We start from the raw sequence: 14,275 nt of genomic DNA, 5'->3' as shown, positions 1-14,275 counted from the left end.
ACGCCAATTGTGTTTCCCATTTCGGACTGAGTATCTGGAGTCGGTGTCGTGTGTTTTATGGGTTGCCAAGGATGCTCCCAGTCTATGACAATACTGGAACATGAAACACCCTGGGACTTTCAAGCACGACACAGTCCTCTTGTTCTATTATTTCTTCCTTCTTCTGCACAAGATGCTAAGATGTCATGCATATTCGGATATGGGGCTTGCTATTTTGTGATCATGGCCGACAGTTCACCACCTCAGTTGTTAAGTATAACTTATTTCAAGGTACGCCTGTTGGCTTTCTTACTGCCTGTATTCATACAAAATATCAATAAAATGAGACCCGCTATGGATATCAATCTCCTCTCAATTAATTCTCCCGCTAGGTGTTAGATGTTTGCGTAATATAAGATTGCGAGGAAAGCTAATTGTATCGTAATCCCCTTCATTCAAAGACGTTGAACAAGCGCTAGAACTAGACATCAACCATCAAATACACTGCAAAACAAGGTCGATAATAGAAAAGAAGGAATCACGATCTTCACCGGTCTTGCCAAGTCCTAAGCCAACAACTAGTAGCCGCTTTTCAGCGGGAGATTTAGTTGCAATGGAAGTTGCTATCTGTCGAGCAAGTAGTTGGCCTGTAGTATCTTGTCCAGGGGCATGCCCACCAAGTAAAGAGGTAGCCGTCAAGCTGCTGAGGGGCAAAAGACCATCATCCGCTCCCTCGGAGAAGGTGTGCATGCCATCTGTGCCGGGATTTGAATTTCCAAGTGGCACATGTAGCTATAAGATAGTCAGTTCAGCTCAAACATAGAAATAATCAATGGCAACACACCCAATGAGCGAGGCGACCTTCTTGTGAGATAGTCACCAAGATCTTATCACTGAAGTTCATGACCATAACGTCAGTTTTGACACCATCTACCAGCCCAGCCACCTGTTTAGTAGGAGCAGGAAATGGCAGATCCATAGCTCCCTGAAGAAGCTCATCCACAGACGCCATGCTTGTTTCTTGCTCGAAGTGATATCAAATACAACAAGCGAGTAGTTGATGGCCGATCAGAAAAGCGGTCAGTCAAGCCCCACAATATAATCGGCAGTAACTCACCGCCAACTAGCATCCTCGATTTTTTTTTCCCCGAGCAGCCAACAGAGGTGAATTGCCAGGGTCTTGATTGTAGCTTGTCGCCTCTAGACGAGTTTTGCCCAGGATGCCGCAGCCAAAATTCACGCCACGTTTGCGAAAGCAGAAACACCGGCGTCAGGAGCCTACTGAGCATGTCGACACCAATGTCGCGGAGCTAGCACCCGTTTCTAAAGATGAGAAAGAGGCGAGGAGACAGAAGCTGCGCGAGGAGCTACAAGCTCAAAGCTCTAATACGAATGTGTCGTCGAAGAAGAAGAAGCGACTTGATAAATATATCGTGCGTTGACCTATATCTACTCTTTAGCTGCATTGAATTACTCGCATTGCAAGAAGATTTCTAATTTTATAATACTGCTATAGGAGAACAAACTCAGGAAGGAAGAAAATCTTGAACTGTTGAAGAAACTTGCTCAGTCAAAGGTGGACACATCCAATTTTAAGAGTTTCAAGGATTTCAACGCTAAGAAAAGGCGCCGCGATCGCGATCACGATACTATTGCGGACAATGATGAGAGTGACGATGAGGATGCTGATTTGAAGGCTTTTGATCCCGCTACTGACCCCGAACCACTGGTTAAACCTCTTGCACCTGTTGGAAGTGGTTTGAAGCGGCCACTTGAGCTTGGGGCTGATGGATTCCCTGTCATTAAGAAGCGGAAGCGCACTAACAAGAAACCGGCTCCGGCGCCTGTGAAGGAGGTTGCGTGGGAGGGTTTTGGATCTGATGAGGAAGATGAGGAGGAGGAGGAGGAGGAGGATGAAGAGGATAAAGAAAACGATCTTGAGGACGATGAGGATGAAGATGAGGACGATGAGGACGATGAGGATGAGGAAGATGAGGAAGATGAGGAAGATGAGGAAGATGAGGAAGATGAGGAAGATGAGGAAGATGAGGAAGATGAGGAAGATGAGGAAGATGAGGAAGATGAGGACGATGATGGCGAAGAAAAAGTGAAAACTATCAAGCCACGACAGTCCGCCTTCAAGTCTTGGGCTGTACAGCAGATCAATGAAGCTATAGGCTTTAAGCCGACCACCGGCCCGATGGTCAATGATCATGATCATTCATCTGCACCAAAACAGGAACCAAGGAAAAACGAGGAGGACCCTCTGCCCCAAGAGCTTCAGGTGACACATGGGAATCCGAACCGCAAAGCGTTCAGCGTTTCAGTTGATCGCTCAGAGGAAATCCAAACTGCCCGTCTCGGCCTCCCGGTTGTTGGCGAGGAGCAGAAGATCATGGAAGCAATCCACAACAACTCAACAGTCGTCATTTGGGGTGCTACCGGTAGTGGAAAGACAACTCAGTTACCGCAATTCCTCTTTGAATCTGGATTTGGTAACCCAGACAGTCCGAATCCAGGTCTCATTGGTGTCACCCAACCCCGTCGAGTTGCCGCTGTGAGTATGGCGAACCGTGTTTCTCAGGAGCTGGGCCAATACTCCGATAAAGTGTCTTATCAGATCCGATTTGAGTCGACTGCTTCCAAGAACACCGCCATCAAGTTCATGACTGATGGTATTCTTCTGCGTGAAATCGCGGATGACTTTGCTCTCCGAAAGTATTCTGTGATCATAATCGACGAAGCCCACGAGCGAAGTGTGAACACCGATATTCTCATCGGTATGGTCAGCCGTATCGTGGAGCTGCGCAAATCTATGAGCGAGGAAGACTCGTCCGTGACCCCACTGAAAGTTGTTATCATGTCTGCCACTCTACGAATCTCGGACTTCACTGAGAATTCAAGTCTGTTTCGCCAAGGGCCACCTCCTTTGGTTCAGGCAGAAGGTCGTCAATATCCCGTCTCTGTTCATTTCGCTCGTCGTACGCACCGCGACTATGTTGAGGAAGCTTTTCGAAAGGTCTCGCGAGGACACCGCAAGCTGCCACCCGGTGGAATGCTTGTGTTCCTGACTGGACAAAATGAGATTCGACAGCTCTCGAAACGCTTGAAGCAGGCATTTAAGCCCACCCAGCGAGCGGATACAACGCATGCCAAGGTGCAAATCACAGCCAATGATGCACCCCTGGAAGCAGAAGATATGGAATTCGGAGAGACGGAGATGAACAACATCGGCGGAGATGACGACAGTGATGTTGAAATCACTGGACTGGATGATCCAGAGGACGACGAGGACTTTGACCTCGGCGAAGAAGCCATGGACTCATCTACTCGGGTCCACGTTTTACCGCTATACTCTCAGCTCCCCACAAAAGAGCAGATGAAAGTCTTTGAGCCAGCGCCGGAGAACTCGCGACTCATCATCCTAGCCACCAACGTCGCCGAAACCTCCCTCACTATTCCTGGTATCAAGTATGTCTTCGACTGCGGACGAGCCAAAGAAAAGCAATTCGACCTGTTTACCGGTGTCCAGAGCTTCCAGGTTGGCTGGATTAGCAAAGCCAGTGCAAACCAGAGAGCTGGTCGTGCCGGTCGAACAGGCCCCGGTCACTGCTACAGATTGTATTCCTCGGCTGTATACGAAGGCGACTTCGCTGAGTACACCGAGCCCGAAATCCTGCGCACTCCTATCGAGGGCGTTGTGCTTCAAATGAAGAGCATGGGTCTGCACAACGTGATCAACTTCCCCTTCCCTACGCCCCCAAGCCGTCAGGGTCTGGCCAAGGCAGAGAAACTACTGAAGAACCTCGGCGCCCTCTCTGCCAACGGGCAAGTCACACCAATTGGTCGCCGTCTCTCAACCTACCCCCTCTCTCCTCGATTCGGCAAGATGCTCTATATTGGTCACCAACACGGCTGCATGCCCTATGTCATTGCCCTAGTCTCGGCACTAGCAGTTGGCGACCTCTTCGTCGCACCGACAGAACTGGATCTTAGGACTACCTCCTCCATCCTCAAAGCAAAGAAGAATAAAGACGGCAGCGATGACAGCGACGAAGAGAGGGTAGTCTACACCAACGAAGATAGAATAGAAGACACAGAGCGCGAACAACGCGGAAAGGACTACGCTCGTGTCCACCGTCTCCTCAGCAAGCATGACGACACCTCCGACGCCCTCAAGTACCTCTCAGCAATCTGCGCCTACGCCTATGCAGCAGATGGTGACGCCTTCAGCGCACAGATGTTCCTCCGCGCAAAAGCATTCAAAGAAGCAACCCAGCTACGCCGCCAACTAACAGACATCGTACGCGCCAACAACCCAGGCCTAATCGGCACCTACGAAGCACGCCTTCCCGAGCCCTTACCCAAACAGATCAAAGCCCTGAAGCAGATCATCACAGCCGGCTTCATAGACCACGTCGCTATCCGCGCAGACACAGCCCCAGTCCCACCAGAGATGCCGCGCGCTCCACGCCGCGCCATCGACGTGCCCTACCTAACGCTCTTCCGATCGCGCGAAGGTCCAGCACAGGATATCTCCGAGCGCGCCGTCTTCATCCACCCCTCGTCCCTACTTGCCAAGCTCACGCCGAAGGAAATGCCACAGTATATCATATACTCGCATCTTCAGCAATCGTCTGCATCCGTAGTCTCGGACCAGACGCCCAAGATTAGGATGTTCCCGCTCGTTGCACCGAGCGGGCTACAGCTTGCTGCGCTTGCGCATGACACGCCGCTTCTCGATTACGGGAAGCCTATTGGCAAAACGGAGACGCTAGAGGGGATTCCGCAGCGGAGATCTTGCTGGGTTATTCCTTCTTTGGTTGGGGATGCGGGTGGAACGGGCTGGCCGCTGCCTGCTAAGAAGGTTGTGCAGAGGAAGGATGCTAAGGATGGATGGGTTATTGAAAAGTTTGTTGCATGAGCATTTGCATAATTTTGTTGGGAAGGATAGGAAAAGGAAACGTTTTTGAGTTGGAGGCTGTTTTATTATACACGAGATCATGATATCCCAAGCATTCAGCTTTTACCACGTCCAATAAAATCGTAAAGGATAAAGCTCATAAGAATGTCGTATCATCAAGAATCCTAACCCATTCCAATAGCAGGTTCAGATTAGATCAGCATCTATTTTAGCGGATGGCATCAGTATCGGCTGCGCTCATCTCTGCGCTCATCTCTCCGATAATCTCTATCATCCCTCCGATCATACCTTCGGTCATCTCTCTGGCCATTCCGATCATCTCTCCGATCCCGATAATCCCTCCGCTCATCCCTCTGCTCATCTCTCCGCTCACTCTTCCGATCATTCCAACTACTACTAATCTCCCCAGTCTCCCGATTCTCCCGAAGCCCAAACGCCTTCCGCAACCGCTCACTCTCCTCAATCTTGGCCTCAGCAAGATCATGGACCTGATAAGATTTAAGCGCGCGTCGATCCTTAGGAGGACCCATCTTCCCAGAGCGAGGATTATCGAGCTCTTTCAGCAATTCCTGTCGTAGCATGTCGCATCGCGCATCGATCTCGTCTTCTGACAAAATGCGCTCGGCTTTATCTTCTGCTTCGTCAAGCTCATCCTGCTCTCCTTCCTCTTTATCCTCGGTGGATTTACTGATAGACCTAGACGTAGACTTGGACTTGGACTTGTTCTTGCTTTGCTCCTCCTCAATCCGCTCATTTTCATCCTCCAACTCCGCCCGCAGCTCCATAACCTTAACTTCGACCGTGCGCTTTCGGTCATGTTCTAGAATTTTCTGGTCAGGCACGCGCTGTTTGAAGCTGTGGCCTGATGTGCTGTTTGCGCCTGTTACGGGCGGGTAGGGGGCGCCGTAGCCTGAGTCCCGGGGTTTAATGAAGGCATTGTTGCGCTGGACGTAGCCTGATGTGCCACTTCCGCGAGGAGTGGTGAGTCCGACGTTTGAGGACATTTTGGATGGTATGTGGTAAAAGGTCTTCTGAGTTGCAAGTGCAGGAGCTGGCTTGGCCCTCGTTGAGTGGATATGGAGCTTTGTGGGGGCTTGAGTTCTTTGCTCCTTTGATTGTAGTCTGCGTATAGAGCATGTGTAGAGGAGGGTTTAAGTTAGGCAGGTGTTTAAACATGATATGGCTTATCAATCACGTGATGTAAGGCGCGGAAAAGCCATGACCACTTTATTAGGGTAATTATACTGAAAATTTCATCAGTTGGCCTGCTGGCCCAATGGCAAGGCGCTTGACTACGAATCAAGAGATTGCAGGTTCGACCCCTGCGTAGGTCAAATTTTTATATATTTTTTTGGTCCTTTGAGTCCTGTTATTGGCTCTTGTTTCTTTACAAAAGTACTATCTACACTTTAGTTTGGCGTTTTTTTTTTTTTTTTTTTTGATATTTGAGTAGAAGTCCATACTCTGTATACTCCAAAGATCTCGTTTCGAAGGTTTATTAAGATGGCTGTCTGTAAAAACAGTCACTCATTTCTAGAGCAGTATTAATATAATATGTCTTGCGCCTTACAACAAGCAGTGCTTTGGTCTCCCAGTAGAAAGGATGAGAGGGGTAAAAGATAAGAAAAGAAAAAAAGAACAAGATAAGAGATATAGAAAACCCCCGATTCCCCCACGTTCTGGTCATCCTTGTCGCACTGCCTGCAGCACTTCATTTTTCATTCCATTTCGTTGAAGAATGTCCTAATCAGTCATTCTATCGACGTCGACTTCTAATACTCGAGATCACTCCAGATTTTTCGAGTGATTCAAGTGATTCCTCGTATAAGCCTGAGGAGGCTTTTCAACTAGAGAGTCGATCAACTCCAGTCGATCATGCTCAGCCTTCTTAGCCCGTTCGTTGGACAGAGTTTGTACGCGCATCAACTCCGCATCATGTTCCTGGGCCAGCCTCTCATCTTCCACACTGGGGATATAGGCATTGGCAGCACCACCTAGATGATCGTATCATCGCATCAGCATCAACTTTCTTCTCGTGAGATTATTAATTGCGCGTATATGGGTTACATACCTCGTCCGATATAATGAGGCATGACCTGCGCCCGCAATGGCGGTGATTCAACATCCTGTCTCTCGCGGGCGATCTCTGGTCGTTCGAGATCATTCTGAACCATGTTGCCTGAGCCACCGCGACCAGTTGTGTAGACATCCTGCTTGATTGTCGGGGTGACAAAGTCCTGTGGTGTGGGGGTTGAGGGCTTTTCCTGGCGGGTTATATTACCTGGCAGAGTCGAGGTTAGTCTTGATATTCACTGACATGATCAACGTAGTTTCCTACCAGCGCCACCGCGACCATGTGAGATATTTCGTCCAGACATGACTAGTGTGTGAGAAACTGGATAGGAGTCTTCGAGACTTAAAGCGGAAAGTGGGGGGAGGGGGGCTGCAGTGAAGCTGCAGATTCTGTGTCTAGATGACAGATATAACTTTGATATGGCCGTGCAGATTGGATCGAGAATGAAAACGTGGGAAGAAGGAAAACGTGGAAATTACAGGGCAGACCTTGTGATGTTCGGGTCGGAAAGAAGTTTTTGCTTTCGAAATCTTTTCCACGCCAAGTCCTGATGAGGTCATGAACTGACGCTTTGGGGGTTTCGACGTTCTGTTGTTAGAGTCTTGAAAATGAGTCTTGTTACATTTAATTTACTGTTCAAGTATTTGCTCTTTATCAGCCTGTGGTTGGGATGTCCAGAGACTCCATTGTTGATGTCTAGGCATGTATGTATAGTTGACCGGCCCGGCGGACGGGATATTATTGTCGATCGATCTCAAGTATGAACTTCTTAGGCTGCGGTAAACAGCCCCTTAAATTAGTCAGCTTCAGCCCCAGAACTGAAAAATATTAGCATTTGATTGGAACTCCCAGAACATCGAAAGGTAATTACTTGATTCTAGAGAACTCAGTAATGTGTGTTTTTTTTCTTTTTTTTTTTTTTTTTTTTTTTAGAATAGAATCATATTATTTAATCTAAGCGAGTTCATCATACAATCCCGCTTGTAGTTCAGTTGGTTTAGAGCGCCAGACTGTAATGGAAATTGTTATCTGGAAGTCGGCGGTTCGACTCCGCCCGAGCGGATTGTTCTTTTTATTATCTTTTTTTTGATATTCCTACAACTTCGTTACTTTTTTTATCATCGCCCATCTTTGCTACTTTTTAGATAAAATATAGCACATTTAGGCTCTTAATATAAGGATGGAGAAGCATAATAATAATCATGAAAGACAGAGAGGGGTAGGCCTGGTGATTCAATGCATTAGGTTAACCGGTTCGGCTGTTTTTGCAACTTCGCCCTCTCGAAAACCCAAGGGACCAGAGCGTAAGTCGACGGGTAACACGGTGGCCATAGCAGTAATATCAAGGAGCAATGCGATGGTTTTGGAGTTTAGATTGACTATCGTGTAGTTCTACCTCTTTGCGAAAGTGATTCCCCGAAATGGAGGCCCATGTAGGGCCATGGGGTCTGGGGCTGCATTGTTACCTTCAGGTCTCTACATACGTAGTAGAGAATATCAGATGCTCTGAATGGGGTGAAGGAAGATGATATTCTAACTTCCCAGGTGATCTGGGGAAATAACATGCATTCCCTTTCATCACGGTGGAGAACCTTTTCGACTTATTTGGAAATGACAGTATACAATATCTGGCAGGAAGTCTGTAGGAATCGGCAATGGAGAAGCGCCCGGGAGGTTGCAGCGCATGAGAACGTCAAGTTTTCAACGCAAGTACTGAATACCAAACGTGTGATATGTCCTGGAACTCAGTACGGGAAAACCTGATCTGTCAGGAAAACCCCGAGCTATCAATGCGTACATTATATCTTGGAACTCACTCTCAACATCTGACTTGACAGCGCAGACATCAAGCGTGCGTTGCCATACTATGTCCTGAAATTCAGACCGAATACTAAGTCTTGTCACTCATAATGCAGTATTGCTGCAGGAAGAGTTGCCAAGGCTCAGACGAGGTTCTGTGCGAACGTATCGAGATCAACAACCAGCATGAGGCTGTTCAACCTCATCTGATTGTGCGCTTTTGAGCTTATGGGGGAGGGTTGAAGGCTAGTCAAAGTATGGCTTCTAGTAAGGATGATATTGTTCCGAACCATCACACAAAGGGAGAGAAATTATGTTCCAAGGTTGCAAGTTGAACATAGGAAATTTGACCAAGTGGGAGATGGAGGTAGATGTATGATGAGGAAGAGTAATCAGAGAAGAAGAAGAAGGAAGCGCCAGTATATGTATCAGCCGGCAGTGGACATTACAATGAATGTTTGTATCTATAGTCAACTGGCAAACCTTAAAATTGAAAGTGAGTCTAAAGTGAGATGAAGGCTGAAAGAGAGATCAAAGAGAGGCTAAAGCGAGGCTAGAATTTGACCAATCCTTCTTAGACCATGTAACCCACTTGGCAATGCTTTGCATCGAACACCCATTTAGTGTATCTGAAAGGGGGTTTCAGCCATGATTGGGTTGCTAAAATCATAAAATCGCCTACTGAGATTCTGTTGCTGGCAAAAGTCTGATTCTTCACGGAAGTCATGTGAACCTTGGAAGTTACTTCAATTCAACGTCATGCGCTGGCTGAAACTGTAAGACAACTGAAGTGAGATATATATGTGATAAAGCTATAGAGCAGATAGACTTTAATTGATCCACGAAGGTTAACTTAAAAATAGGTCAAGACTATATGAGCTTAGTTCAAGTCCATGAGTTAGTAAACACAGCCTATAATCTTGGAACTATTCGACTAGTATTATTTCCAAGGTCCCTTTACATCCTACTGTAGAGACTAGAAAGGCTAGAAGGGCTAGAAAATAGGCCTTCATAAATCTACCCTAAGTTAGTCAACTGTCCTAATAACGACACAACTTTCAAGGGTTTAGCGAGCTTGGGAAAGCTTAGATATGGATAAATTTTGATTAAATCTTTGGTGATCCTACCTAGGTATAATAGGAAGGTCGATGAACCAGGGTCTGACTAATAGTACTCTGCAAAGTAGATCTGCGGGGTCCCCAACTTCCCCAAATCCCAGAACCGAGGTAATTCTAACATGCTTGGAGATATATCTTCTAATTGTAATTATCTGTTATATCCCACATATTTACAACCCAATAATATGGTATCTGAACTATCCTTCAAACTTCCAAGCTCATACAAAACGGTTTCCACAACCGGTCATGTCGTGGTTTCGCATCACCCACCTGACTCCCTAACAGTAACATCAGTCGTTATAGTAACGCTGAATCGCCCAGAACACCACAATGCCTTTACTGAAAAGATGGCCCAGGACTTTGAGATGCTCTTCCCCATGTTCGACGTTGACGAAAGGATAAATGTGATTGTATTAACAGGGGCCGGCAAGACATTTTGCGCGGGGGCTGATCTTGACATTGGATTTTCTTCCGAGCAAGAGAATTTGACCAATTATCGTGATAGGTGAGATGAGTCTCTTGTCACTGGTATCTATCTACTCATCGTTATCATAGTGGGGGACGCGTTGCACTTGCTATTCATCACTGTCGCAAACCGACTATCGCTGCTATGCAAGGCTCAGCTGTTGGCGTGGGTATGACCATGACCCTTCCAGCGATCATCCGGTAAGAATCCATCACGAAGTAACGAAAGGGCAAGTGTTAATTGACACGATCCAAGAATCGCCTACGAGAAAGGTAAATATGGCTTTGTTTTTGGCCGTCGCGGCATCACCATGGAATCATGCTCCTCTTACTTCCTCACTCGTTTGATCGGTCATTCAAATACCAGTTACCTAGTCAGTTCTGGCGGTATATTCCCACCATCATCGAAACACTTCGGAGATCTATTTAACGAAGTTATGCCCAACGTGTCGCAGGTTCTGCCACGTGCCCTTGAGTTAGCGAGCGAGATAGCTGAGAATGTAAGCCCGACTTCATCTTACCTCAATCGGGCTTTGATATGGCGGGATACCGGGTCGCCTGAGTTGGCGCATTTGGTGGAGTCTCGCATTCTTTACCATATGGTTAAGAATCCAGACCAGAAGGAGGGGGTTGCTGCTTTCTTTGAGAAGAGAAAGCCTAACTTCAAGGCTGACCTTGATGAAAACATACCGGCGAATGTACCCTGGTGGAATGAAGTTGATACTCGTAGAAAGCCTAGGGCCACGGGGTCATCAAAACTATAGCTTTACCCAAGTGATAAATGGTACTGAGATTGACTGATGTTGATTATTGTGTCAAGGAAGACTCGTTTTTAGAGAACACATAACACTTTTTATACAAGGGTTTACAATTACCTTTTCTTGTAGCCCCAATACGGAGTAGACTCATTTTTACACAAAGGAAACTTCAGATCAGGATATAAGGGAGCTTGATGGTGCTATCAAAGCCATTTTGAAATACAAATGTGATACCCCACCGCTAATGAGATCGAAACAGTAAAAACACCGGTCCATAACCAAAGGAAAAAAGAGAGACCAGTAAGGTCCTAGATCTGCCGATATACAGGCACGATGAACCATATGAACATGAACAATGCAAAGAGAATGCAGAGGGGATGCAAATTAGAGAGCATAGTTGCGGCGCTTGCGGTTATATGCACGCTGGTCCTTTAGCCAGCGTCGGTAATCACCCACACTGCCAATCTTCTCACCGTAGTAATCCGGGATAGGGTTTGAGAGAGAGGCTGTAGAGGGGTCGACCCGGAATCGCCGAATGCGATCGAAGAATTCCTTTTCTTTCTGCAGCGAAGAGCTTGTTAGATATATTCCAGCCGGAACGAGGTTCCAGAGGGATTGCTTACCACCGCAACAGAGGGCAAGAACTTTCGGTTTACAAGACCCCAGACACCGTTGCCGACAATAGGACCAATCAACCAACCCACAGCACCACAGGCAGCGGTTGCTAGACCCAGGACGAGGAAAGGATCTAAACCCATAACCGAGCTACTCAGAGACTCAAGATCCAGAGTTGTAAGAACAGGGACACCCGCACTGACACCACCGACAGTGCCAATGATCGAGGAGGCTAGAGAGTACCGACGACGGGACGTGCGGAGCTTGAAAAACGAGTTCCAGTCGAGCTTAACATCTTCGTTGGTTGGAGCCGCAGTCGACTGTGTTCGCAGACCAACAGAGTGAGTGAGAAAAGAAGGTGAAGCACGGACGTGAGGGCGGACAGTAAGCTTGCTTGCTGTGGTCGCGGACGTGGTTGAGAAGTAGCAAGGTTGCTGAGGAGCAATGCTCGGGACACGGCTGGCAATTGAGCGGATGGCAATTGAGCCCATATGACCACCTAGCATGGAACGAGCTGACATTGTGAGTGGAGTGGTGTGCATTTTGTCGTAGTTGACCTCAGGACAAGAGATTGCGGTTCGGTTTGCAGCAAAACCGAAGGTGGATTAAGATTAGTCAGCAAGGGGATCCACTTGACATGGATTAAGATTAGCGATTGAGATTATAGAGAAGTCTTATATACCGAATAAATCATAATTATGTATGAATGAATAAGCTAGTTATACAAGTCTTCAATCGACTCTAGTAGACTAGTACCCGATATTCCCGCACAATTTGACATGTAAATGCAACCCATCTGTCAAATGATATCAGCCCTCACTTGACCGCCCTCAACGCTTGTAGTATGAATGCTCGTGATCAAAACATCTATCTAGTAAGAGTGACGACAAAGCACAGCTTGTTCGTTCGTTCAAAGAGTTGAATCTTTGTTGTATCCTCTTAATAGATTGCGCGAACATGAGAATCACAGCTATCATGGCCGTAATTTATAGACCTTACTTCCTAATATTTCCGGGGTAAGATTGAGCTGATGTGGGAGTACCGAAACCATTTACACGGCCATGTAACCACTTCAGTGTAGCCGTACTACCGGCCATAACAACAGCGCTCAATGCGAAAAGGCCAACCCTGCCAGGAGTGGGCAGTACTGAGAAGATAGGATATGGATATCTAAGCCCGTCAGTAATGAGACTCGTAAATTGCGAATTTAACCTACTCTCCATTCTGCTGGAAGCAATGCTCCACCCAAAACCAGTAGCCGAAGGCAAAAGTCCCAGACAGCCCCAGCGAGGGAAGGACTGTGATAGTCCATGGTGGCGATAGGAAGAAGAGATCAATCAACATCACGATAGATGGGATTAAATGGAAACTGATATCTATCGGCCTTTATCAGTATGAATTTGAGCGCAATCTTCCAAGGGTATCAAACCTGCGTGTAGAGGAATCACGGCCCAATCTGGTATTACAAGGCGTTCATCTGTCTGATATCAAGTAAGTCATAAGGGTTACAGTGGATACTTTAGTCGCAGACGTACCAGTCGGAGACCCCAGTACAGAATACTGATCAGAACTTCCATTGGGGCGCTGCATACTGACAGCAGGTTCTTGAACAAGAATAGACGTCGAGATAAAGTCAAATCTGCCAATAAGGCAATGGAAAAAGTAAGAGTAGATAGGCTCAGACCTATCACAGTGAGGAATTGAAAGTGCCCTCCATATGCTTGATTACTGATAATTTGATCAGCATGTCTCGTAGTTAGATGGAGAGTATGATAGAACGCACGCCTTGTTGGGATTGTCTTCCATGCTATCAAAATTTATTAGTACAATTATGCAGGTACATATGTACCAGTGTCAGTACATACTACTTAAATGACCATATAAAGCTTGCAAGGCCCGTTACCTAAGTCTGTCAGTCATGGTCCACGATGGATCCAGTATCGGACATACATGAACAAGGGCAGAGAGACCTCTGGAAGGGCTTGAAAGCCGCTGCAACGGATGCCGGTTGATTAGAGTATCGGCCATTGGGATTTGCTCGAAGTATACAAGCTGAAGTGAGTTCGATGATATGACGTACGATAGGCCGCGAAATCCGTCGGATATTAGTCATCCCGATCTCCGACGCTGAATCAGCCTTATCTTGCTTCCCCACACTTTGTAAAGATAGGAATCTTCTGGATGCCCTTTAGTGTAGTTTTTTTTTTTATCTATCACTACTTGCGTTATATGTACATGTTGAAATATTTCACCACCTTAGTAGCATATTACTGGTTTTCAAGTGCTTTTAAAGTCGTCACTGTCCAGATCGGTAAAGCCTTATCGCTCTTTCCTCCATTGGCCGAATTTGCTGCTAGTTGCAGCCGGTCCCTGATTGCTAGCTTAGCTTCCTACCACACCTCGATGTCATTGTCTACCAAGTGTGGCTGCCTTATTGATTATCGTTTCGTCGCCACTTGGGGACAATCCAGTCCTAGACGCCGAAAGCGAAGCAATTGCATTCGGTATACCCCGTGAGGTAGCAGACTTCTACCAGGTCCCA

The 14,275-nt window shown here is 46.9% G+C and overlaps 7 protein-coding genes across 7 annotated transcripts; 2 read left to right on the top strand and 5 right to left on the bottom strand.

Annotated features, from left to right (window-relative positions):
• Positions 1-474: 474 nt before the first annotated feature.
• Positions 475-991, bottom strand: N7495_007678 (uncharacterized protein; the record flags this gene model as incomplete). The annotated part of the gene is made up of 2 exons (XM_057210329.1): positions 475-771; positions 824-991. The coding sequence occupies 2 exons, from the start codon at positions 989-991 to the stop codon at positions 475-477; spliced, it is 465 nt and encodes a 154-aa protein (XP_057059872.1).
• Positions 992-1,199: 208 nt separating this feature from the next.
• Positions 1,200-4,903, top strand: N7495_007677 (ATP-dependent RNA helicase ECM16; the record flags this gene model as incomplete). The annotated part of the gene is made up of 2 exons (XM_057210328.1): positions 1,200-1,412; positions 1,496-4,903. The coding sequence occupies 2 exons, from the start codon at positions 1,200-1,202 to the stop codon at positions 4,901-4,903; spliced, it is 3,621 nt and encodes a 1,206-aa protein (XP_057059871.1).
• A 221-nt stretch (positions 4,904-5,124) lies between these two features.
• Positions 5,125-5,907, bottom strand: cwc21 (U2-type spliceosomal complex subunit CWC21; the record flags this gene model as incomplete). The annotated part of the gene is made up of 1 exon (XM_057210327.1): positions 5,125-5,907. One exon carries the CDS (start codon positions 5,905-5,907, stop codon positions 5,125-5,127), a length of 783 nt encoding a protein of 260 aa, XP_057059870.1.
• A 781-nt stretch (positions 5,908-6,688) lies between these two features.
• Positions 6,689-7,281, bottom strand: N7495_007675 (DUF3602 domain-containing protein; the record flags this gene model as incomplete). The annotated part of the gene is made up of 3 exons (XM_057210326.1): positions 6,689-6,897; positions 6,975-7,184; positions 7,242-7,281. 3 exons carry the CDS (start codon positions 7,279-7,281, stop codon positions 6,689-6,691), a joined length of 459 nt encoding a protein of 152 aa, XP_057059869.1.
• A 2,799-nt stretch (positions 7,282-10,080) lies between these two features.
• Positions 10,081-11,124, top strand: N7495_007674 (enoyl-CoA hydratase/isomerase family protein; the record flags this gene model as incomplete). Its single annotated transcript, XM_057210325.1, has 3 exons — positions 10,081-10,400; positions 10,451-10,561; positions 10,617-11,124. 3 exons carry the CDS (start codon positions 10,081-10,083, stop codon positions 11,122-11,124), a joined length of 939 nt encoding a protein of 312 aa, XP_057059868.1.
• A 378-nt stretch (positions 11,125-11,502) lies between these two features.
• Positions 11,503-12,275, bottom strand: N7495_007673 (presequence translocated-associated motor subunit PAM17; the record flags this gene model as incomplete). Its single annotated transcript, XM_057210324.1, has 2 exons — positions 11,503-11,679; positions 11,742-12,275. 2 exons carry the CDS (start codon positions 12,273-12,275, stop codon positions 11,503-11,505), a joined length of 711 nt encoding a protein of 236 aa, XP_057059867.1.
• Positions 12,276-12,728: 453 nt separating this feature from the next.
• N7495_007672 (androgen-induced gene 1 family protein) lies at positions 12,729-13,761 on the bottom strand (the record flags this gene model as incomplete). The annotated part of the gene is made up of 7 exons (XM_057210323.1): positions 12,729-12,903; positions 12,950-13,109; positions 13,163-13,214; positions 13,269-13,461; positions 13,517-13,540; positions 13,599-13,636; positions 13,684-13,761. The coding sequence occupies 7 exons, from the start codon at positions 13,759-13,761 to the stop codon at positions 12,729-12,731; spliced, it is 720 nt and encodes a 239-aa protein (XP_057059866.1).
• Positions 13,762-14,275: the final 514 nt, after the last annotated feature.

The sequence above is a fragment of the Penicillium taxi genome (assembly GCF_028828555.1).
Source record: "Penicillium taxi strain IBT 34144 chromosome Unknown utg000005l_segment0_segment0, whole genome shotgun sequence".
Lineage (NCBI taxonomy): Eukaryota > Fungi > Ascomycota > Eurotiomycetes > Eurotiales > Aspergillaceae > Penicillium > Penicillium taxi.
This window is presented reverse-complemented; position numbering and strand designations above follow the sequence as displayed.